Source organism: Sceloporus occidentalis, unplaced genomic scaffold (genome assembly GCF_023333645.1).
Source record: "Sceloporus occidentalis isolate IW3139 unplaced genomic scaffold, rSceOcc1.0.p SCAF_6, whole genome shotgun sequence".
In the NCBI taxonomy this organism is placed as follows: domain Eukaryota; kingdom Metazoa; phylum Chordata; class Lepidosauria; order Squamata; family Phrynosomatidae; genus Sceloporus; species Sceloporus occidentalis.
The window spans coordinates 74,990,687-75,017,453 of NW_028316986.1; the positions used below are offsets into that span (position 1 = coordinate 74,990,687).

Below are 26,767 nucleotides of genomic sequence, written 5' to 3' on the forward strand. Positions count from 1 at the left end.
AAGTGTGAATACATTTTTTTTCTTGGAAGGCTCATTTTCAGGTTGACTGCTTCCCTCTTTTAAAAAAGGGTTGAGAAAATGTCAGTGGTTTTATAGCAAGTTAGGCAAGTTGAGAATATGTTTGGCGTATGCATATCACTTTGAGATAACAGAGGTTGTAATCTAGAGAAGTAGGAAGCATTCAAGCTACAATAATTTATCTCCACAGAGTTAAACTCTGTTGATGCACTCTCCCAAGCACACCAAGTATGTGTTTTAAAATGAAATTTGAGCATATGAAGCTGCCCTATTTTCATTGAGACCATTGGTCCATCCAGTTTACTGTTGTCTACTTTGACTGATAGTAGCTCTCCTCTAAAGACACAGGCAGTTTCTGCCACTCTCCTAAATCCTGCTGTTATATATGTTATATATGTGCCAACTAGACTTGCTAGGGGTTAAACATAGGCCCTCATATATTGAACATTCCTGTTTTACCACTGATATGAATGGTATCACGCTAGCTCAGTGCTTAGCAGCTTAGATAGTTTCCATAAACCCATATTGATTTGGTGATCATGAAGGAATATAATTGTGTAAAGGTAATGTTACCTGGGAGAGCAGCATGATGTAGCTGTTTGAGCATTGGTCTATGACTCTGGAGATCAGGTTTTAATTCTCTGTTTGGCCATGGAAATCCACTAGGTGACCTCATGTGAGTCACACACTCTCAGCCCTAGAAAACCGCAAGATAGGTTTGCCTTAGGTCTGCCATAAGTCAGATTTGACTTGAAGGCACACAACAACAACGACAATATTGTATGATTAGAAAGCAGTATTTTACAATTTCATTATGATTTAGAACCAAACCTGGGGGAGGGTGTTCTCTTGTGGTTGCAGTCATTTGGTTGTGTGGTTCATCTCATGAGGAATCTCAGTATGAGGCAGTGGTAGACAACAGCTCCATTTTATCAATATGGTGAACCCATGATGAGTTTTATAGGATATGCTGTGGGTTTTAGTTCTGGGCCAATTTTTGGAATCAGATTCAGCACTTTGGGCAGCTCTTCTAAAATACTGTTGTGAATAGCTTCTGTAAAGTCAGTACACCACACATTGCAGTGGAGCCACCAGCCACAGCTTCTGTGTCCTTTACTGTGGAAGACTTTTTGACTTTAATCAAGCTCAGAAATAGCTAAATATGAGCTAGTTACAAATGAGCAGTTGCTTGTCATTATTTTGTTTCTCTAACAAGTATGCTGTAATTGTATTACATTGATATTGTAACTCATCATGAAAACACTTCCCTTTTTGGAGTAATTATCTTTTTAAGTTATTTTTATAATTACAGGAAAGTGGAAAGGAATATCACATGGTACAACTTCTGGCTTGTGTCTCATGCTCTATTGCAGTTATTGCAGTAATAACAAGGTGGATGGAGAAAGACTTTGTACTATAGTCTTTTCTATACCCTAGAAAATTCAGGTGTAACATTAAACAAATAACTAAAAGTTAATTAGTTTAGCTTCATTAAAAAAAATGGGAAAGTAGCTATAATAATAACTATGGGAGCTCAGAATCATATTTTTAATTAATTACTTCACTCTGTTGTACAAAATATGTTTAATTTGCATATTTTGTATTGGTAGCCTTTTAAAAATTACTCATAGTTCTCAAAAGGTGAGCATAAACAATATAAAAATGGTCAGTGGTCAGTTTCTCACCTGTTAATATATTTTATTATCTGTAGCAATAAAAGCAGAGGACTTTTGTCATTCTGTCCTTCATAACAGTAGAGCATTGATTCTAGGGGGGTACAGCATGATATCCAGAGCAAAGTAGTGACAAGATACTTCTCCTTGTGCTCTACCTCTCTATTTGTGTTGAGCTCAGTGTCTGAAATATTGGGTTACAGACAAGACACAGAAATTGGAAAAGAAGAATATTTTATAATAAAGTGACAAAAAGTTTTTTGCTATGGTAGTTGGCTCATTTACTTTCTGTTTTTGTCTTTAACTGTGGGTGCTTCCAGAATGATTTCACAAAAGAGATCTTAAGAGAAGAGGAGAGGTCGTAGTATAACCTCACATATCATTCTGGAGTGAGTGTTCACTACTCTCTTTCCTAGTTCTTTTCCTTCTCAGCTTACTAATTTTTTCCAAGGGTCTCACAAAGGCTAAAGTTCTTGTAGGGTGTTAGAGCACCACTTTTACAGGAAAAGTTGGATTGTTCTCACATTGATTAAATCTTGTATGTGTCCTGTCTTCAGTGAAGAGAACTTTGCTTGAAATAGTGCCTGAAAATGTTGTGGGAGGATGTGTCATTCTCACTGACTATAATGAAATAAGCCCCTGCAGAACTATCCTTGTATAGCGCAGTGACATGCATCTATATGCTGTGCATCGCTTACATCAAGACAATGGCATAAGACCATGGATGCTTTCATGTATTTGATAATTTGTCTTTGATTCCATGTGTTGAACGAGTTATCCCCTAAGAGAGAATCTGCCACCTGCTTTCAGTAACAGACATTCCCTAGGGCATTTGTCAAAGGGACATTTCTTCTCCTCCATTTCTTTCTTCCTTCTTTAGCCTTAGGGACTGGACATCAGTGTCTTTGAAACAGAGTGTTAATGTGCATAATTTTGAACTTTATTTTAGTTTTAGCTGCCAAAATTATGGTGATGTCTATATTTTATTGAAATATTGGGCTCCGACAAGTGGGATCATGGTTTCTTCAGAGTTTGACAGTTGGAAGCATTTCTTTTAGATACCTCAGCTGAAAAAGCCATTTGGATCTAGACATATATGCCACTGGCCATTATTTTCATTCATATTTTTCTGTCCCCCCCACCCCCCCATCCTTTAGATGATTTGAAAACTGCCACCCACAGTAGCATGGCCTTCAGTTTATCAAGGAAGGGAAATTATATTCTTCTGCAAATATTCATAACTGAAGGGGACCTGCTTGTCTTTCTGGACTGTGTGTTTGCTTGGTAAGAAATGCAACACCTCAATAAGATCAAAATATTCAAAAGTGATATTCCGAAGTGATCAACTTGTATCCCATGTCAAACATTTGTTTTTATAGATTTAGTTTTTCCCTAGGTACTTTCTCCCCAAACTGATGTAACACCATTTACTTACAGAGGATAAATAGGAGTGGTCAAACATAACATTTGAATCTTGAGGTCACATAGGAAAATATCCTTTGTGTCTGCACAATGTTGATGAGGTTATTTTATCAGCTGTCTTCCCTGAATATATTTTAGAAAGCCATGTAGGTTCATGTTGTATATGATTTTTGGTTGTTATTGTTTTTAAAAACACTTGAAGTGTTTTAAATTTAAAAAAAATTAGTCAAAATTTCACAAACAAATGCAATAAAAATACAAAATAGACACCTGAGCAGAGGTGAGAATATATTATGTTCATTGCATTTGGACTTAAGGTCCTCTTCCAAAATATCAATGGCCTGGGACAGATGGGCAAAAAGGGGCGTGCCACCACCGATACTAGGTTCCGGAGCGCATGGCAACCACACACTCTGGAACCCTAGAACATCACAGTCTAATTGCAGCCTCCTGTCCACACGAGGGCTGCCATCTAGATGTCACTGCGCATTGCTTACAGCACGAGTGTGCCATAGGCACACTCATGACATGCGTGCGCCACCCTAAAAGGAACCTGGGTTTTCCAGGTTGTTTTTGGGGTGGGGGGACACTGGGCAGTTTGGCTCCTGCGGCGTCCCTCTGCAGGCAAACAGGCCGCCGCCAGCCCGCCCTTTTGGGGCAGTTTGTACTGGGCCAATGTCAGTGGCAACTATATGTGATTTGCTGAATTCTGCCTAGTTTTGAATGTTTTCAATCCAGTCATTTCATGCCTCCAAAACTGGAAAGTTGGGAAAAATAATAACATACTAGATGTTACAGGGAAATGGCACTTATTTCTAAAGATGCTTTCTATCCTTGAATAAATGTAAAGGTGTTATTATTTTTTTCCACACACTGAAGCCCTTCTCTGATCTACAGCTGGGGAGAAATGTCATGTAAACCAGTGGTTTCTAAACTTTGGTCCTCCAGATATTTTGGACTTTATCTCCCAGAATCCCTGACTGTTGGTCAAGGTGACTAGGGCTTCTGGGCAATGAAGTACAAAACACCTGGAAGATCAAAGTTTGGGAACTACTGATGTAGACCTTCAGTTGCTGTTGGACTGAAACCCCCCAGTACTGAATATTATGGCTAAGTCTACTGAATTTGCATTCTAACAGCATGTGGAGTAAAGATGGAATGAGTATTCAAAAATATTTTTAAATGGTCAAAAAATTATTTCTCAAGAATCTTGGACTGACAAGAACCTTTGCAGTTTGGGACTTATTCTGCACAAAATACAGAAATATTACTTTCTGTATAAAAAATGCTGTTTCCTGAAAAACCTCTTCTAGATTTTGCCCAGAACTGCCACAGTGGAAAGAAAATAGCTAAAATTAGTCAATGCTTGTTTCAAAAAACAATTTAGATTTCTACCTCTGCCCTACAGAAAAAAAGATTATCAAGCTGCCAGTGTAAAACTAGGTTATACTACTAAACCCAGGATTCTTCAACTCTTGGAATAATTCATATGATTGTTTAGGTAAGCTTTTTGCAAGGAAATGCTTCCAAGAGTGAGAAGTAGTTTGCTAAGAACCTTGAGCCCACCAATCCCCCCTGCAAATGGATGCCACTCCCATCTGGTTTTCCATGTAGCTGAACTACTTTCAGTCTCAAAGTTCAATTAAGGAAAAATAGTAATGAACAAAGGCCAAAACAAATCCTCTGGCATATGCACATGTGCATGAACATACATCCATGTACATGGGGTGGGGGGGGGGTAATCACATTTGTAGGGGGCAGGTAGTGGAAAAATTCAGCAAATTTCTTGGACTGTCAAAAAGATATGGTTTCCCTTATAATTCACCCCATTAGGCTTTCCCCCATATTTACTTTATGCATTGAAATGTATAACTGTTTCGAGTTCAATACCAGCAAAAGGGCTCAAGCTCGACTCAGGCTTGCATCTTTCCAAGGTCACTAAAATGAGTACCCAGATTGTTGGGGACAATTAGCTTACAGTTGTAAACCACTTAGACACTGCTAGTTCGGTATGAAGTGGTATAGAAATGAAGCTGTTTTTTGGTTTGTTTTGTTTTTTAAAGTCTTCACCTTCTGATAGAAGGACTAGATGGAGAGATTCTAGCATCCCTAGTGAGAAAGTTTCAAAGTCTAGGGGCAGCCGCCAAGAAGGCCCTATCTTGTGTTCCCACCAACCATACATGTGAAGGTGGTAGGACTGAAAGAAGAACTCTCCTATAGAGTTCAACATGTGGCCAGGCTTTTAAGAGGAGATTGCCAGTTAGCATGGACCTAAGACATATAGGCCCCTTAGGGTTATATCCAGCACTTTGAATTGTGCCGGAAAAAGACTGGCAACCAGTAGAGTTGTATGATCCTTGTAACTAGCCCCTGGTAAAGCCAAGAATACCAATTTTAGTGTTTAAACCCATTTTAATAATTTCATAATATTCATAAAGAGGCTGTAGGGATTGCCTTTCCAGATTTTTTGATATATTGCCTCTTCTGTATACTTAATTGTGGCAGAAATTGTTTACATGGAAGTGAGTTGCAAGTTATTTGTAAGACAAGGTCAGTAATTATTGTTGTTAATAGTATAAATGCAAATTAAAGTTGTTCATTTGTACATTAAGTTGTCTTGGCAAGTTTATATGCAAATATGTCTCATTACAAATGTTTTAAGTAAAGATGTGCTTAAGATTGAGAATTCACATGCAGGGAGAGGGAGGGATTAGTAGCATTCCTCGGGGTTGGAGAATGATTGAAAAATCTTTATTAACAGGTTTTATTTTGTGAGGTTTTTTTCTTAAGTGAATTAACATAATACAGTGTTATCATTAATATTAATATTCTGCATTTCTGTATATTTTTCAGAAGAGTACTGAACTCTATGCTTTATCAAAATAAACATTTACATGCATGTTAATATTTGAAAAAAAATGATAATTATTCATTCATAATGACATGCTTTTTGCTCCTTTCAAGATAGGAAATGGAAAGCTAGTTTTAAACATTAATTAGTTACTATTATACAGTATTCCCAAATAGCACCACAAGTGTTTAGTTGCCACTGTGACTGCTTTTTTTTAAAAAAAGCAGCACTTAATTTTCTAATATCTAGTTTCTCAAAAGTAACTAATAGCTATTTAGTTACTTTTAAAAATCTGAATACTAACAGCTATTGGCCTTATTTGCACTGCAGAAATAATGCAGTTTGACACTGTTTTAATTGTCATAGTTCAGTGCTGTGGAATTCTTGGTTTGTCGTTTTTTGTGAGATTGAGGGGCTGTATAGATTGGCCAGAAGGGCCAGCATCGGGGTGGAATGAGGGCGTGGCAGTCGCACACCACACACCCTGACTCCACCCCCAAGCCATCATCAGATGGTGGACAGCATTGCAGCGCTCTGGCGGGTGGCAACTACACTCTGCACACTAAAAGGAATGCCAAAATGTGCCACCTCAGCAGCAAGGGCGCCTTTTTTCTATTCCTAAATGGAGCAGCATTTTGCCACTTCTTTTGTCGGTGAAATAATGACATATCTGCACTGTGGCATGTGGTTGCTGCTGCCCAATCTGGGGGGGCAAAGGGGTGGCACAGAGCTCTTTTCTATCAGAGCCTAGCTGCCACAATAAACTACAGATCCCAGAGTTCCATAGCATTGAGCCATGGCAGTTAAAGAGTTGTCAAACTGTATTATTTCTGTGGTGCAGATGAGGCCACTGTCCTATACTACAAAACACACTTTCCTACTGTCTGTGTCTCAGCACCCACAATACAGCATGAAGCCATAACACAAGGCACAGCACAAACTAATATTTGTAGATAATAGCATAAGAGATAAGATTCTCTTATGCTATTTTTGAAGACATAGCCCTGTAATTATAAAGTAATATAAAATTACATTTATACCACAAATGAAGTGATATAATCACTCATCGGCCTCATTACCACTTACATCTTGATTTGCTTCCTGCACCGATTCCTGAAACTGGTTCAGCAAACAACATGGTTCCCACTGTGTTTGCTCCGGTTTCAAGAATTGGTGCAGGAAGCGATAGCCGCGGCTTCCCCACCATGTCTCCCTCCATCCTTCCTGGCCATATTGGTGGCAGAGGAGAGGCCGGGGCAGAAGGAGAGAGGCAGACCGGGAGGACAGAGGACTGAGGATGGAGCATGGAGGTATGGCCGGGAAAACCGCTGCCAGTGGGAACCAGGGCAGATTTGAATACGATTTGGTTCTGCCCAGTTCCCACTTGGACTGAATCAATTTCTTTCCAAATAAATCGATTCAGTCCAAAAAATACCCCATTTTACCAGTGTCTTTTTGATGTGGGTTAAATGAGTAAAAATGGGTAAAAACCATGGCCCCCTTTTCTGAATTGCTTCAGGGATTCAAATTATGTGGGAACCATGGTGGTTTCAACTGGATTGAGATCTGGATTAAACCGTAGTGGGAACAACCCCATCAGGTCACAACTGAGAGACATAACTGTGTTAATCTGGAAAATCAATATGCAAAAGGATCTAGTAGCACCTTCAAGACTAGCTGTTCAAAATAAATTGTAGCATAGGCTTTTGTAGATTGGGGCTAAAACAGAAAGCCTGAAAGGAGCCTCTGGCTGCTACAGCACCAATCGCACTGGGACCTCAGCAACTGGATGGCACTCTCTCAAATCGAGCCATGACTGCGGACCCAAATGGGCCTTGGGCAGAAGCAAATTTTAGTCCACTCTTGAAAAGTCTGGCTCCTGCTGCCTTGCCACAGCTTTGGAGAGGCTTCTAGAGCCTTGGTCTATTTCCTCAGATGCCTGAAAGTGCATGGAGCAGATGCAGGGTCTTCCATGCATCTGAGGAAGTATACCAAGGCATTGAGCAGATGTGCTAAAAAGAAACATGGTGGGGCTGTGCTGGTGCTGTTCATGCCAGGGCTGCAGCGACCACATGTATCGGGCACTGATTTGGGCCACTGCCATGGTTTTGAACTTGGCCAGCAAAAGGAGTGGCTTTTGTCTGCTCCTGTTTGGCCTGGTTCTTTGTAAAAGATGGGACCTTGGCACAGTTTCCGGTGGCACTCAGGGCATGTATCATATTAATGCTATTCTCCGAATGCAGCTGGAAACCAGTTTATTTGGCCTGTCTGTTTCGAGTCCAAGTTTATGAAAGCTTATGTTACAATTTATTTCATATAGTTAGTCTCAAAGGTGCAGCATGGTCCCTTAGCATACCAAGTTACAGTTGTCATGCAGCTTGGTTGTGACTTATATTTTACAAAGAAAGGGGGAGTGAATTGCATTTGCAACTACTTAATTTCCTTGTTTTGCTGCATTTAAAAAATGGAAGTTGTGGGAAAGGGATGCAGAATTAGACTGATTCCAAGGAATAGTTAAGTCATGGTCTGTCTCTTCTCCTCTTAAGGAAACCAGTGAATGAACTACTGAGTGAGCCAGTACTATTAATGGTGCGGCTTTTCTTTAATATGTTCCTCTGTGAGAAATTATGGTGACATTTCATTTTTGTCTTATTGCCTAGCCATTCTTCCATATAAATAAATTTACTTGAGTGGAGGAATAACAACATATCTCTTGAAAACAAACAGAATTACTTGATTTGAATATTTATATCTGCCTTTCTGCTCCACTTCCAATGCCCCTCAACAGCTACCAAAAGCTACCAATTCAAAACAAATTTTCAACAATAAAACACAAGCAAGAGGAAGCAGATACAACTTTTACAAAGCAAAGCAGTCAGTTTGTGTGTTTATTTGTTGTTGTTTTTTAAAAAACTACTCACACAGTGATGAGGTCAAACGCTGTTGGAAGCAATACATTTTAACCAGGGTTGGAATGACAGCACAAGAAGTTAGACTGATTCTTTGGACTGGCAGTTTTATGGCCAGGACATCATAACAGAGCCTTTCCAGCTGACCCAAGTATGTAGGAAGAATTAGGTTGGGAGAGGCAATCCTTTAAGCAGTGGTGGATATGCCCCCATACATGCATTTAAATGATCCAGAAAATAATCCAGCCCTGATGACCACATCCTGAAAGATAAAAACCTTCAAAATATTTGTGGTAGTGGAGTCCAAAACTTTAAGGACTGGTTTGTGAATATTAAAGACTGCACAGGTGTATTGACAGCAAAATTTCAGATCAAATGTGTAACCGCTAAAGTTATGCCAATGAGGACAAGTAATGGAGCAGTCTAATGTTTTCAGACTATTCGCTTTACAAATCATTGTTCTAATAGTCTGTTTGCAATTATATGCCAGTTTTGCCCTCTCTCCCCTGCTGTTTAGAGATCTGGGGTGGTAATATTATTTTTACAATCACATTTAAGTATTTTGTAAGCAGTAAGTATGTGTCATGCTATATGTGCACTATGTCAAGCAAACCCCAATGTTTAGCAAAACATTTTTATTTATTTATTTCACCTATGTTCTGTCCTACCTCCAAGGAGCTCAAGTCAACATGCACCACACACACACCCTTTTATTCTTATGATCCCCCTGTTGAGAGCTAGAGTCTGGTCCAATCTCAGCCCATTTCATTGCCTGACCATGGGATCTGAACCTGAGCTTCTCCATTTATAATCTGATACCTCCAGTTTAGTTGGCTTGTCTTTCCTCACAGGTGCTAGGAACAGTATAATATAAATCTATAATGCTCTTCTAGGAATACTTCCTCCAGGGGTATCATGACAGAAACCCATTTACCTGTGTACAACAGATATTGGATAGGCCCATCAAATCATTTTTTTCAAATATGTTCATGGGGTTAGCGTTACCTTGTTTCATCTCAAAAACATTCCACAGGACAGTTTTGTGATAGAAATGGTAGTTTTATCTGACACTATTTGTGATCCTCTCTTTGCTCTGGATAAAACAAACAAGACATATATCTACAAGACAGCTGAAGAGACAGCTTAACATATCTCTTTAAACATTCAAACATAAAATAAAGGACAAGGAATGGAGCACAGTGGATGAGAGCTGCAGTAGTGGTTTCTTTCTCCCTTGTTTCTTGTCTTTTCCCTCTGGTGTTCCTTCACACAGATCCCCCCACCGCCAGCCACCCCTGAAAAATAGCTAGTGATGTTTTTATATATGCTTTGCATAGCTGGAGTGAAAAATTTTCTGCAAAGTTCAGGCAAACATTTGGGAACAAAGATATAATGTTTATACTATGATAATGCACAAACATGCATTTAAAATCTAATGTATGTGTTATCTCATTTAATAAATATAGTCCAGTTGGATTAGCAATTATCAAGATATAAAGGATAGTGAAATAAATGAAGCTTTACATGATAATATCTATTGCTATTCAAACACAGTTCCATGCTCTGAATTTAAATGAGATCTCCTATCATGTAACAGTTAGAAGCCCATCATGTGGTCATTGCTTGACTCTAACCTGGGTGTTGAAAGCTTAATTTATGCTGCAGCGAGATTATTCTTTACACAGGGAATTTAAACAGATGATGATAATCGGTTGGCCCTCCTAAATTAAACCTGTTAAGAACACATAAAAATGAATCACCCCATTTGGAAGCCTAATTTCTTTTTTGTACTGGTATTGTATTAGAAAAAAGTCAGTCTGTTTTTGAATATGTTATTTCTTTACAACTTGGAAGAAAACACATTGTGGAAGTAACAGGAGATTGTTGTTTCAGCTTTGTTGTTGTTGTATGTTTTCAAGCCATTTCTGACTGATGATGACCTTATGACAGGTTTTTTTGGTAAGACATCAGAGTAATACATTTGTGAAGTATTTTGTGCAACATCCCCCAGTAAGCCAGTGGCTGGCATCCTTTTCAGCAGTTACAATCTCATAACTGCTGGGGATTCATGTTTATGGTCATTAATGACCAAATTTGACCACAAAAACCTACCCTAGCAGCCTTGCAACTGGTCTGAAAATGACGCTTGTCCTAGGTTTTCTCTCCTGATGTTCTCTGGAACAGAGCTCAGAATTCCTTGTGTGTGTTCAGGGACACATTTTAATCCTACTATCCTTGCATAATAGTTGCTGGATACCATGTGTACTAAACTCTTCCTTTTGGGCTTCCCACAGGCATCTGTCTGGCCACCGTGGTAACAAAATGCTGATCCAGAGCAGGCTTTGGTCTGATCCAACATTGGCTCAATCCGGCTTCTTATGTTCTTATCCCTTTCATTTAAATAAAATATTACTTTAATAGTTTTTTTAATATCATGCTGCATCTTGATGTCAAGAATAACTTTAATTGTCCAATCTTTCTCTAGCATACTGTCTTGCAATGGTTTCATTTCTTCTGTCTTGACATTCTAGCTTTCCTTCATCTGATGTAGGTACATACACAAGGAGTGCCACCGGAAACTGCTAGATCAGACACCACCTTAAATTCTATTTCAGATGCTAGTCAAATATCAGATGCTTCTGGGAAGCCCATGACGAACACCTGAAAACAAGAACTCCAACATCAAATTTTTCCAACATCAGTTGCCATGAAAAATTCATTGCAGTGTACAAAAGTTTGGTTACCATACTATTAACCAAGACTTTGGATTATTTAAAAGTGTTAGCAGCAGCTTTGGTGTATATACAGATGGAATGGGGTTTAGGTAACAGTAAAATGGATAGGAAAATAATCAACTCATTTGAGATGTAGTGCTGGAGAAATACAGCGTACAGCCAAAAACAGAAACAAATGGGTCTTTGAATATGATGATGAAACTGAGGCTGTTGTACTTTGGCCACATCATGAGAAGGCATGATTCTCTTGAAAAGATAATGATGCTTGTAAAGGTAGAAGGTAGTAAAAAGACAGGAAGACTGCACGCCAGATGGAAACATTCCATTAGAGATGTCATGGGCATGAAGCTGCAGCACTTAAGCAGAGCGGTGGAGGATAGTGAAGCTTAAGGATGTCTCATCCAATAGTGAGTCTTGGCTGATTCGAGGGCAGTTAACAACAAACCAATATGGTAGTTATTTCCATCTTTCTGGAACACTTTTTTTTTCTTTTCAACAATTGCATAAGACTTTTCTCTATTAACTAATGAGGGACTTGATCAGTAGCTTTTGAAAATCCATGTAAACACTGTCTGCTGCTTCATATTTATTCCAGTGCTTGTTGACAATCCCAAATAAATTATAAAAGGTCAACAAGGCAAGGCTGTGCTCTTCTTTTGAAGGAAACCATGGTGATTCTCCCTAAAATGGATTCCTTACATTTAGCAGTTTAGCCTTACCAAAGACTTCTTCTGATTTACTGGGGATAGATGCTAAGCTCACCTCCTATAGCTGATTTTCTAGATTTCTCACACCCTTGAATATGTTTTTTTTTTAAAAAAAATAAGAAGTTGACCTTAAAGCACTGTGTTAAGAGAAAATTGATTACAGTAGTACATATTTTATTTTGTAGTTCAGCAATTACACATTTCATTTCTTTACGGAACTATCCAGTGAATATCATCCATTCCAGTGACTTGTAAATTAACCTTTATAATTGTATCCATTGTCTCACCACTCTTCAACCTAATCCTTTAAAGCAAATTCTAAACAACAGTGGCTCTGTTGTGATCTTTGTGGCATTTTTTGTGCTGTAGTCCAGTTTACACCTTTAATAATTTATTAAGCTTCTCAACAACTTCCCTGACCTAATATACTGCAGAACCTCATTGTGGGGCTAATTGGGAATATTTCCAAACCATTTCTGCATTATTGGTAGCACATGGGCTGATTTTAGGAGTGACTAGCTTGTACAGGCTGTACACATTGTACAGGCTGAGTCTCCTTTATCTGAAATGCTTTGGACCAGATGTGTTTTGGATTTGGTTTTTTATTATTAAGTTGGAATAACTGTATTAGCATATACATACATAATGAGATATCTTGGAAATGAGACCCAAGTCTAAACACAAAATTCATTTCTGTTTTATATACACTTTATACACATTGCCTGAATGTAATTTCACACAATATTTTAAAAAATAACATAAAACATAAAAAAGCAAAGGTGTCATTATCGGAGCCACCCATAAAAAAGGTTTGGTTTTTGGAATATTTTGGAAGTCCAGATAAGGGATACTCAATGTGTCATACCAAGGCAAATTCCCTTCAGTTGGCTATACTTATCACGTTCATCTGAAAGCTTAATTTACATTAAGCCTGTTGGAGCTAGCCTGCCTCTGTAGTAGGATAATACATATAAAATACATAGCAATACAGGAAATGATTCAATAAAACAAGCAACAAAAGAACATCAAATAGCAAGTGACAATTATGCAATACCTGGGAACGCTTCTCTGAACAGGATGGTCTTCAACTCCGTTTTGAAGCTGGTTAAAGAAGTGAGGTATTTTAAAAGGCATTTCTGTGATTTGCACATAGGCTTTGGTTTCCTGTTTATGTTCTCTAATTTCTTTTATACGGGAAATAAATAAATTTCACTAGTTCCTTTGCCTTCTACCGACATCATTTTGGATTTCATCAATCCCTTTTGTAACCTGTGCTGTATCTTTTATTTAACATGCTATCATAGTACTTTTAAATAGACTTACTGAAGAGAACTGACCCTTCTCAGACTTTTTCTTCCATAATTTGGTTACTAACTAATCATCTCATTTTTACTGAACATTTCTCTTTTAAAATTAGATAGAATATAGCTAGACTGGATGGGATGTACCCCACTTCTAGTTTTTATTAATTGACATCACATCAGCTTTGACTTAAGGCAACCATATGGAGGAGAGACCTCCAAGACACCCTGTCATTAACAGCTGTGTTCAGGTCTTGTAAACTCAGGGCCGTGGCTTCCTTCATTGAGTCTATCCCTCCTGCCATTAAAATCCAGTGTGCATTGTTGTTATTATTATTATTATTATTATTATTATTATTAAGCTTTATTTACAAAGCGCTGTGCATACAATCAGTTAAAAATAGAATAAAATAAAATAAAATCAGCTTAAGGTGTACATTCTACTAAAATAATTTAACAAAATATATATTAATACATATTAACATTAAATAATAAAATATAGCAAGCAACAAATAAAAATAAACCTACAATAACAACCAAGTGTGAAAATCCTATTTCCAGTTTCTCAAAGGCCAAAAATAATATCGCCCCCCATTTCTGGGTAAAGAGGGTGCTTTGTTCTTGTGGAAATTCATGTTTCTGGAAGCAGAAATTTCTGTGATAATGAAAAAAAATAATACAGTGATTTTTAGCTTTGATGGCACAAAAAAATCAGCAGCTCATTGTGCCATGTGGTGGTGGTGGTGTGCCTTAAGTCATTTACAACTTATGGTGACCCTAAGGCAAGCCTATCACAGAGTTTTCTTGGCAAGATTTGTTCAGTGTGGGTGACCTTTGCCTCCCTCTGTGGCTGAAAGAGAGTGACTTGCCCAGGGTCACCCAGTGGGTTTTCATGGCTGAGTGAGGATTGAAACCCTGATCTCCAGAATCATAATCCCAAACTCAAATCACTATACCATACCACACGTACCATTGCATATATGTTGACTTTTAATAACCTTATTGTCATTACATAGTATAACCATACACTATGTTTCACATTGGATCTTGGGTAATGCTGAAGATGTTAGTCATATGCCTGCATTTTGCTGTTTTTGTTCTCAGTTTAGATGATATGGATGGGTATATCTTGCAGGTTGGCACTTCCTCCTTCTGGCCATGTGGCTACTGGGAGATTCTCAAAATCCAATAAATTTAACATTCATTTGCAAAACAAAATTGATGGTGATGTTGTTGATGATGATAATTAGCTCTACACTTTCTTTTTAAGATTTTCTCCAGCTCATAGTTCTGTTGATATTTCTGCTGCGTTTAAACAATGTATTAAATTTTTAATTGTATTTTGTCAGAAAGGTAACCCAAACATTTCTGAATAAACAATAAAAATAAATTCGCAGAGCATTTTAATGTTTTATATCTTTCATGTACATCTCCACTGATATGATGATATTTTAAAATGATGTACAGCACTGTATTGTTCACTGGAGAAAACTATCAGGCAGAGGAAGTATGAAACATTTTAAAAGTTCAGTCTTTCTAAATGCTTCAAACTATTTGATGATTCATTGACTTTCAAGTGCTGACCTGAGTTTCTGACCTTTTCCTGGTTTCACAAGTTAAAAAGCTCAGTTCAAGCACTGCATTTGATTAATTTCTCATTCGGCTGAATTTCTTTAGTACACTTCTCCTGTTATTGTTTTCCCCCTTTCTAAAATGGTATCTGAAACCTGCCCAGTTCAACTTCAGTTCAAACACAGCTACTGCATATCATAATGAGTCTAAAAATGTGAGGTGAGTCCTCTCATTGGACTAAGGGCCACATGAAGATGGAGCCCAAAGGTTAGGCATAATTTTCTGAAACAGGTAGCACATTTCTGCTTTATCAACTATGGCCTGGTAATATTGAGTGCCTCGCGACAATACACTACACCAATATACACATTGTTTTTATAGAGAGCAGTGAAGTGAGATCTAGTGTAATTCTGTGGTTAGAGGGGTGGAATGGAGCTCAGGAGATCTGGGACTCATTTACAATATGCACAAATAGCACTGTTATTCCACTGTAACCATCTTGGTTCTGTCCTATGGAATCCTGGGATTTGCAGTATAGGGGAGGGCATTTAGAATTCTTGGCCAGAGAACTCTGGCGCCTCACCAAACTACAGATCCCAGAACTCCACAGGACAGGACCAAGGTAGTTAACATTTTAAAATAGTGCTGTCTTTGTGTAATGTGAATGAGCTCCATGATTTGAACACCTGATCTGCCATGGAAACCTGCTGGGTGACTTTGGACAAGCCACCCTCTCCTTGGCAGGTTACAGACCGCCCATTTGGGGTGGTCTGTACCTGCCCCTTTCCCCGGGGTATCGGAGCCTCAGCTGCCAGAACGGCAGCCGCTGAGGGCCCAATCCGCAGCCTGAAAAGGGGTGTCCTTGGGGCTTCAAGGCAGGGAGGAGGAGAAAGGGGCCACTTGGCCCCTTTCTCCCTTGCTTCGCTGGGCGCAGCCTTCTGAAGGCTGCGCCCAGCGACGCAAAGCGGCGCCGCAAAATGGAGCTCCTTCCTGGTCCGCGCTAAGGGCGCACTAGGTGCCCTGGCGCGGAGCGAGGATGTCACGTCCGCGCCGCCCCGTATAGAGGCCGCCGTCATTTTTTACGTGCAGAGTGCGTATTAGGGTTAGGGAGGTGCGGAAGCTCTGCGCGTACTTTAATGGCGGAGTGTAACCCGCCTTTGTCTTCAACAAAGTCAGTAGCAAACCTCCTCTGGAAAAATCTTGCCAAGAAAACTCTATGACAGAGTTACTGTAAGTAAGATCAACCTGAAGACATGTAATAACAAGAACTGAATCCTTACCCACCCCATTGTGTAATGCTATTGGGGAGAAGGAAGTGTTACATTGATCTTACATTTCCCTGTGCATGGTTTCTGGACAGAGATGGGCAATTAGATGATATCAATTCATGCTCAAATCCATAATTTAAAAAAATTTTGGTTTTTGGAAAATTACTCAAATTCTCCTCCCTGCCACCAGGGAAATGTCAGGAAGCATTTTCACCATTTTTGTTTTTAAAAAAATTATTTTGGGGAGTATTGGTGGCCCTGGGTATATGAGAACCACAGGCTGCACTTTTCCATGCTCTTCTTTTAAGAGGACATAAGCATCCTTCTCCTCTATTCTTAGTTCAATGACACTGTGTTTTGTTTTTTACTGTCCCACTCAACAGATATTCAAACACAAGCAGATAAAGAACCCCCAGAACATGAAGTGAATTTTGAAAAGAGGAATAGTTGAAAACATTGGAGAAACATTTTCTAACAGGATAGAATCAATAGGTCTTTATATATTTAATATTTTGTGTCTTTTATTTTAGTAATTACCTTGGGTTGCAGCTTCCCACTTTCCTAAATATCAGCATTTTTTAAAACTTTAAATAAAGGAAATCCATATTTTTACACAGAAAACCTTACACAGAAGTGCAAAATGGAGTTGAAATGTTTTAGAGATCAGAGGATGAGCATGTCTGTGCTCTTAAGCATTGCATCATTTCCCATATATTTGGCCTGGGGTGTATAATATTTGTTTGTTTGTTTAATAATAAAATATTTTTATATCAAAAGATCTCAGGGTGGCTTGCAAAAAGCATTAGAACAAGTGACACAATTTCAAACAATAAAATAATTAAATTACCTATGGCATATTAAACTTCTGTAATAAGTTAAAAACAGATTTAAAATATTTTAAAAGTCTTTAAAACTATGTACACCATATTTGGGATGAGTTAACGATGCCCAAACGATTTGATGAACAGGCATCAAGTTTTAGCTAGGCACCAAGTTTTGACCTAGTGCCTAAATGACATTAACTTTGGTGCCAGTCGGGCCTTCAAAGGGGAGACATTCAGTAGTTGGGCTGTCATGGCTAATAAAGCCCTGTCCCATGCTCCAACACAGTGCATTGATCTCATGCAGGGGGACCCCTCCTGCAATAGCATTTAATCCTCAGGCAGGCACATATGGGGAGAGGCACCATATGTGAATTTAGTTCTTTGCCTCCCCTATTTCTTCCAGCATGGTCCTTTATGCAATAGAAGTTGCCAACTTTCTATTACACAGAGTTTTTAGAAACTTTTTTTTACAAGTTTTAGTTATGCCAGTTTCCTTTGCAAAACAAAACTATGACATTTTCCTTACGAACTGGAACGTACTCTAGTAGCCAGCTGAGAATCTCTACAAAAGTGGTTGTCTTTTTAATCTTGCAATCAGGAAGCTTTTCCTTTTCTTTGATTAAAGTAAGCTGATAATTGTAAGTCATGTAATGTGCAGTGGATTTCAATAGTTCATTTGACTGGCTGATTACAGGTTGATAGAATTCTCTAAATCTTAGAGCGAACACAATAATCACGCTTGAAGTGCTCCTCTCATGTGGGGAGGGGATGTTTTGTTTTGGTGCAGCTATTTAGTACCAGTCTGGCTGATATAGTGTCATCTTTTTCATTTTTTTTGTCTTGAGTTATTGTGAATATCACACATTTGTTGGTGTTTTGTTCTTTCATTTCAATGCAAACTTATAGTGACAATCTCATAGGGTTTTCTTTGCAAGATTTATTGAGAGTAGTTTGGCCATTGCTTTCCTCTGAGGCTGAAAGAGAGTGATTTGCTCAAGGTCAGCCATTGTGTTTTCATGGTCAAACAGGGTCTCCCAGAATTCTCGACTGCATCTACACGGCAAAATTAATGCAGTTTGACAATGTTTTAACTGCCATGGCTCAATGTTAAGGAATTCTGGCATTTGTAGTATTGTGAGATATTTAGACTTCCCTGTCAGAGCCTACAATTCCATAGCATTGAGCTATGGCAGTTAAAGCAGTGTCAAACACTCAGATCACACTGGCTTCTAATATACACTTTGCAAATCTTCATTATAAAATGGCCTGGTAGGCAGTGGCATCGCTAAGGTTGATGTCACCCGGTGTGGAAACTCATGGTGTCATCCCACCCAGAGAAACAAGTCATGCCAGACAAATCTAATCTCTTTCTTTGATAAAATTACTTGCTTGGTAGATGAAGGGAATGCTGTGGATATAGTATATCTTGATTTCAGTAAGGCCTTTGACAAGGCTTCCCATGACATTCTTGCAAACAAGCTTGTAAAAAGTGGGCTAGACAGTTACATGGATTTGTAACTGATTGACCGGCCGAATCCAAAGGGTGCTCAACAATGGCACCTTTTCATCCTGGAGAGAAGTGACCACTGGGGCCCCACAGGAGTCTGTCCTGGGCCCAGTGCTATTCAACATCTTTATCAATGACTTGGATGACAGAATTGGGAGCATACTTATCAAATTTGCAGATGACACCAAATTAGGAGGAATAGCTAATACTCCAGATGACAGGATCAAAATTCAAAATGAGCTGAATAGATTTGAAAGCTGGGCCAAAGCTAACAAAATGAAATTCAACATGGAGAAATGTAAGATACTGCACTTAGGGCAGAAAAATAAAATGCAGAGATATAGGATGGGGGACACCTGGCTGAATGAGACCACATGTGAAAGGGATCTGGGAGCCCAAGTAGTCCACAAGTTGAACATGAGTGAACAGTGCGATGCGACAGTGTCTAGATCAAGGGATGTAATAGTGCCACTGTATTCTGCTTTGGTCAGGCCCCACCTGGAATATTGTGTCCAGTTCTGGGCACAACAATTCAAAAAGGACATTGAGAAACTGGAGTGTGTCCAAAGGAGGGCAACTAAAATGGTGAAGGGTCTGGAAACCATGCCCTATGCGGAACGACTCAGGGAGCTGGGGATGTTTAGCCTGGAAAAGAGAAGATTAAGAGGTGATATGATAGCCCTGTTTAATTATTTGAAGGGATGTCATATTGAGGAGGGAACAAGCTTGTTTTCTGCTGCTCCAGAGAACAGGACCAGGAACAATGGATCCAAGCTGCAGGAAAAGAGATTCCACCTCAACATTAGGAGGAATTTCCTGACAGGAAGGGCTGTTTGACAGTGGAACAAACTCCCCCAGAGTTTGGAGGTCTTTAAGCAGAGGCTGGATGACCATCTGTTGGGGATGCTTTGATTGAATTTCCTGCATGGCAGGGGGTTGGACTGGATGGCCCTTGTGGTCTCTTCCAACTCTATAATTCTATGATTCTATGACTTCCTCCCATTTCACACCATACAGAATCCTTAGTAATGCTTTTTTGCACTAGTGTTACTCGTCAGTCATAATTCCTATCTACCACTGAATGTAATGCTAATAGTTGTGATACAAACAAGTAGCAAAATTAAAATTATATCTTGAAATTACAATATCATATGCACAACGTAAATATATTTATATATACATAGTGAAGATTTAGTTTAAATGTGATGTTTTTAAAGAACATTTAAAAAGAATATTTTTTTAAAAAATAACAAACATCATTTTTTTAAGTTCAGATTTTGAATTTTGAAATTTTAAAAAACTCTGGGGCCTCTCCTTTCCTGAGACTTAAACAGGTTGCGTTATTTTGAATGACTCTTACCAGATTAAAGACTGGTGCAGGGAAGAAATGGATAAGACCACAAAGAAAAGGCAATCCTTTTATTCCATCACCTTCATTGTAGTAATGAAGAACCAAGACATGGTGAGGAGTTATAATTGACTTGCTTGTAACAATTTAATTTATACATGTATACATTTAGAAACTTGTCTTGTGCAGCAGTTGGGGTGTTTTGCAAACATTTAGATTATATTTATATTTCTTTGTTTCATGTTAGTTGTTTCATTTATACCTTGGCATCCTCTACATGGTGCTCAAGGTAATTAACAACAGTATGATGAAACAGACTATAATGAAATACAACAAACATTAATAAAAATCAGTTTAAAAACAAAACAAAGCAGGCAAAACAACAGAATAACCGGTGGAAGCCTAAAACCGTGTATTTATGGGATAGTTTATGGCCCAAAGATCGCACTAAATAAACATGCTCTTGCCTACAGTATATGGAGAAGGTCATCAGAGGCAGGCCTAGTTTGGTTTTTCCAAAAAAATAGATGTAACTAACAAAACATGGTCTCAAGTGTCTACCAGAATTGTTTCAGGTGATGGATGTTCAGGAAGAGAAGCATCACTCCAGGTTTTTAAACTTCAGGACAGCAATGTCCAAACTCTGGCCCTCCAGGTTTTTGGACTTCAGCTCCCAGAAGCCTCAGCCACCTTAACCAATGGTCTGGAATGCTGGGAGATGAAGTCCAAAACACCTGGAAGGCCAGAGTTTGGACATCACTGCTTTAGGAAGACGGGGTCATGGAAGAATGTAGACTTTTAAATATTGGAGTCCTAAAGTCTGTTGGGATTTGGAGACAAGATATTCCCTCCCTCATTTTTTTCACTAAAACAAGTGAAATCAACAGTGAATATTATCTGCAATGAAATCTCATAAAAACAGCAATTGAAATGCCAAAGCACACAGAAAGATGTATCATCACACAGAAAGGCCTCTCCATGATTCCCACCCGCCTAACCTGCCATGCCAGGGTGACTTGAAGGAGGGATCTAATCAAGATTTTCAAAGATAAGTCAGATTTATATAGGTGAAGCCATCCTTTGGATACTTGGGCTCTAGGCTATTAGAAACTTTAATAAGTCAGATACAGTGCTTTGAATTGTACCCAGGAGTAAACTAAAGGACAGTTAAGGATCTTTTATCACTGGCAAATTCCATTTAGCATGGCAAGTCCTGGCTATTGGATTCTAAACTATATTTAAAACAGGTGGAAAACTGGACTGCAATTCCCAGCATTCCTCTCAATTGGCTATGCTGGCAAGGGCTGCTGGGAATCACTGTCCAAAAACATCTCAAAGGTCATATGAGTTTCATCCTTGATTTAAATAATGCTACATTTGGTTTATGTGGTAGGAACAACTTTGACAATGATACATTTGGATTTGGTTTACATTTTTTATGTTTTGTATTGCATATTTCTATATTATGATTTAATATTTAATGCATCTCATGTACATTTTGTTGTATGCTCCATATTCATTATATTTGTATCTATTCGGGGCTTTCTTTTTCTGTTCCTGTTTTTAAACTATGATGTTTTTCCTTGTGCTCCTTTCTGCCTGGAACATTCAAAAGGAAAATATACAATTTCTTTCAAACTGCATTTTAAAATGTAATTTTCATTTTCGTTTTTCTTTTGGAAAGGGTCCTTCTTGCTGGGATGACGTTCTGACTCCAAACAGAATAACTGGTATTTGCCAATCCCAAAACTGCAGTGGAGAAATAGCGGTAAGAGATTGTGAAAATGTAATGGCTATAAAAAAAAGTAGACTGAATCACTTACAGAAATTAAACACAAGGACTACATAGTCTTGGGTTGTGTGTTTTGATTGAATTGAGATTTATGATCACAGGTCATCAGCTGAGTCAAACATAACATAGCTTCAACATTTTAAAATTACACTGAAGTGAGTTCTGTTGAGATGGAAATCTAAGTTTTCACATATGAGTGTATTCTTGTATTCCTAAACTTTCCTATAAAAACCTCCCAGCATTGTTGGGGTGTGAAAATGATCTTTGAGGGGAAAAATACTAAGATAAATGCCTGTTTGAACAAAAAATTCTACAGATGTCCTTCCCACACAACAACATGATTGAAAATCTCCTCTGCTACATACAAATGCTACTGGTTGGCTTGTAATTTGTATCCCATCCTTGCCTTTGAATTTCAGGACCACCTACATTTGTCCATAGTCGTATTTTTGATTAATTTTTGGGTGTCTTCTTGAAGAAACACAGGTGAGGAATGAGGAGAGGATCTAAGAGAGTGCAGTCAGGGTAATAGCACTAAACAAGTGGTTTCATACATCCCATGTATTACCATTAATACAACCAAATTTACAATGCATCAGGGGAGTTATCTGAGCCAATTCAGTTTTCCTGTTCCTAGAAATATGCAGATAGCCTTTGGAATTTTAAGAATGATGGCCACAGTCAAATACAGAATTAACATCGATGTCATTATATATAGTGAATGCTCTCCCCAGATAAGTATTGACATATATGGTAGGACAAATAACTGATTCTGCACTGCAGAAATAAGACTGTTTGTCACATCTTTAACTGCCCTGGCTCCATTCTATGGAATTATGAGAACTGTAGTTTGTTGTGGTGCTGGAGGCCTTTGATAGAGAAGACTAAATCCCTCACAAAACTGCAGATCCCAGAATTCCACAGCATTGAGCCATGGCAGTTAAAGTGGTGTCAAACTGCATTATATTGCCAGTGCAGATGCAGCCTAAAACAGCTTGAAAAATAATTTTGAAATAACAGCATCTCAACCAGTCCTTCAAGTTTTCCATAGTGTTAAATACCCATAGCTAGTTCTCGCCTATATTTGCCAAAGCACAACAGATGATTTCTCTCTGCTCATACTGGGCCTTGCACAGAATTTTAAGATGTACTGTAATATATTTTAGGGATAGTGGCTTTGGAGCAGCGTTCATCTTGCCTCTAAACTGCCTTTTGCTGACAGGAAATTAACAACTATTGGGTATAGTCAAAAACTGTCACAAGAAACCTGATGGTAGCTAAACTCTTCAAGCATTGTGGTGTAATCATTAGGCTACATAACCCCTAAATGTGTTTTCATTAATGATTTCATCTCCTGATTATCATAAGAGTAACTGGATTTGTAGTGGCTACACATGCCACTATGGATAATTATAGTAGGCTAAATAAGTTCTGACTAGATCTTTCAGCAACATTCTCTTGTGATGATTTATAACTACTCTTAAAAAAGGTTAAAAGCTGTGTTTGAACCTCTTGTGGAAAGGTTCACTTCTGAACTATTCCTGGGTATTGCCTGATTCCTGCCTGATATGGAGAATGAAGGCAGTTAGTTTGTCAACATCTTTCCCCATAGCATTTTAGTGCTTCCTAGCAAGAAGACTTCCTTACAGATAATCCTTGATTATGTCATGTAATCCTAACTTTAATCTATGATTAGAAATAGAAATACATCTCAGTCCAAAGGAATAACCTTACCATGTCATCATAACCAGAATCCAATTGCCATAATCTCCTGGGCATGTGATACCTTTATCCTGTAAGATACTGAGTATTATGAGGGTATGGTTTTTAATATCACATTTACACACTATCATACAATGTTGATGAGGGTGCTGTAAATATCTATAGTAGAGTCTTAAACTGCACAATATGGTTACTGTATTATCACAGTGATCTGGTTTCCTGAGAAATTGTACAGACTCAGCCATCAGAGATGCTACAGAGTTTTTCCTAAAGCAAACTTGGGAACTCAGTTGGGATGTTGCAGCTCAGGCAGGACATTCAGGGAATGTTGAGGGAAGTAAATACAGTGTTGAGATTAAGGTGATGGTTTCTTGGAGGTGGTCTGCACATCCTCAGGTTGCCCTGAAATTTTGCCTAAAACAGATATTTCATGGATAATGTATATGTTGTTCACATTAACCATATGATGTATTTTAAGGGCAGCAAGGAAAAGTATGTAGTGACAAGACTAGTGGGCATTTTAGAGGTATGCCACAATTCTCTATTTGACAGTTAAATAATGTTGCTGATGAAAGCCTGTGTTAAGAGATACCATATTTCTAATAAATAAAGCATTCATGGTTCACATCAAAAAACGAGTTCTTTGGTTAGAAAGAGAAAATCTTGTCCAGGATACCCACTTCCTGCAAAAGAATATACAAAAAAGGTTGTGTCACTCATTTAATGAGAAAAGTTGTCACTAAATGAGTGACACAACCTTTTTTGTGCATTCATTCACATTTGTTTCTCTGCCTGTTTGTGGTTCAGGAAGAGTTCCAATCTCAGATGTACCTCTTGATCACTCCTGTGTCTTTGCTGTTGTTTTTTATCCCATCAGATCAGTTATATCAATCTGCAGCTTTTATTCTGATTTTGAAATACCCTCTCAAATCAGGACTCTGCAAGAACAATTTGCTCCTTTCAAGTCTCCTGTGAGATAGGGAAGAAGGTTGGAAAGAAAAGAGTAGGCAGAGAAAGAAGAAAGAGGTGGATTTGCCTACTTTAGGCTTTGGATTTGCTCACCACGGGCAGTGACCATGACAGATTGCCCCGGGATAATGTAGCTATGACAGAAATAAAATGTTGCCTTGTCCTAGGTAGATGACTTGTACTTGTCATGAATCCAAGAGAGCATGCACAGAACAGTTGTGTGCAGGTACTACTTTAGAAAAAGGAAAAATCATACCAGTGAACTGTTTGGTAAAAATAGGGTACTGAAATGGAGGCACCTGAATTATGTCCTGCCCACTCTTGCTTCTTACTTGTATCTGTACAGCAACTGTGAGGTGGTCTTAAGAGGAGTAACCAACATTCAGGACAACTGCAGAGAGGTTCACAGTGTACAAAATAGTAATTACACACATGGGGGAAAAACCCCAATACTAGTGAAATCCACCCAAAATCCTTTTCTTTATCCTATTAACAGCAATGCATGAACAAAAATCAAAGGCAGCAGTCTCACTTAATGGCAGTAATTCAGATTTGTAGATTCGTAGGACTCACACTCAGAAGTCACATACTTGTAAGTCATAGGACAAATGATCAAAGAAATTTATAGTTTACAGTTGTGTACAGTATTTATCTTCTGTTCCATTGAAGTTTTGCTTCTTCTGCCCTGGCAGGCTATTGAGGATGGGCAAGAATTCCATTCCATTCTGTTTGTTGGTAAGAATTTGTCAAAATTTGTACATGTCTTCATATCTATGGTGAAATAACCTTGAGATTTAAAAAAAATGTGGAGTTCTCAGTCATGTGGAGAGCTCCCATGTGTGGAAGAAGCCCTTCAGACAAAAGACAGATAGGGCTAGCTTAATCACCTCTTCACCTGATTCAAAACTCTTTAATGAATGAGTGCATAGGGTTATTGATGAGAGCCAAGAGGAAATGCATTACATTTTTAAAATGTGCATAATTTGGAATCCAGTGTTACAGGACCCTATTTAAGTATCTACAGGGTGCTATTAAGGTCATAGGATCCTAAATTAGGATGATGAGATGCCTATTTTCTTCATACATTTAACTAAGGTCCTGTTCACATTTTCACCTTCATATAGTGATATGAATTTGTATTATATATAAGACAGTGCATGAAATAAGCATTGATTATTAAGGTGAAAACTGGGAGCAATTATACCCCATCCTGGTTTGAGCTGATAGTATTCACCCAGCAGCTTTTCCATGTCTGTGCAGCAGTAATAATAATTAAAATATATGGTGCTGCTAAAAGTACACAACTGAGCACAATTTTGAGAAGCGATGGCCCATCAGATGTTAGGGATTTCAAGTCTCAGAAGCTCAAGACAGCATGGTCAAGGGCTTGGGAGAGTTGCAGTTGAAAATATTGGCAAGGCCAAAGTTTTCATGCCTTTGATTTGGAGAATTTACGTTCTTTTAACTCAGATGAAACAATATATTTCCTTCATGCTAGTGTTAGTGATGTTCCTAGCTAGAGTGCCACTTGGTGTAGAGGCTGTCACCCAGGAAGGGTGAATGTTCGTCCCTCCTTTCCTCTGTTGCCGGGCTTCCTCCCCAGGGTGAAAACCCAATGATAGAGCAGCCGAGAAGGGTGAATGTTTGCTCATCCTCTCCACTGTCACCAGACTTCCTCTCCAGGGAGGCAGCTTGGCAATGGAGCAGCCAGGAAGGGCAAGTGTTTGTCTTTTCTGCCCTGAAGGGAGAGGAGGACCCAACTGGGTGTCATCCCTCCTCCAGGATGTCACCTGCTGTGATCTGCATTCCTTGCATACTGTCCCAGTGATGTCACTGGCTTCTGTGCTTAAAAATGCCGCTGTACTCCACTACTGAAAAAAAAAATATGCCGCTGTACACACAGAGGTCTCACTTACATCAGAAGGCATGCTTTCTGAGTAAACAAAATAAAACCAGGTTGTAACTTAGACTGCAGTCCCAAGTTTGCTTTCTAAGAAGTAAATTCCACTGAACGTAGCAGAGACTTCTGTGAGAACCTATTTGTGGGTAAGAAAATGATGAAAATTTGTTCACAAAACAAAAGGGATCTTTGGCTCAAGTCTTTTTGAGCTCTGAAATTGCCTGCTGCTTAAGGTGTGATAATTTTGGG

At 38.6% G+C, this 26,767-nt stretch overlaps 1 protein-coding gene across 2 annotated transcripts in view; it reads left to right on the forward strand.

The window, feature by feature from the left end:
• Nucleotides 1-26,767, forward strand: part of PRKN (parkin RBR E3 ubiquitin protein ligase) — a 938,258-nt gene that overhangs the window by 416,933 nt on the left and 494,558 nt on the right. Inside the window, exon 5 of one of the 2 annotated variants that reach the window (XM_089530072.1) lies at nucleotides 21,820-21,903. The exons of the other annotated variant lie outside the window; for it this stretch is intronic. Within the exon in view, the coding sequence (XP_089386198.1) occupies nucleotides 21,820-21,903 (84 nt within the window). The remainder of the gene's footprint in view (nucleotides 1-21,819; nucleotides 21,904-26,767) is intronic. 2 annotated transcript variants of the gene reach the window in all.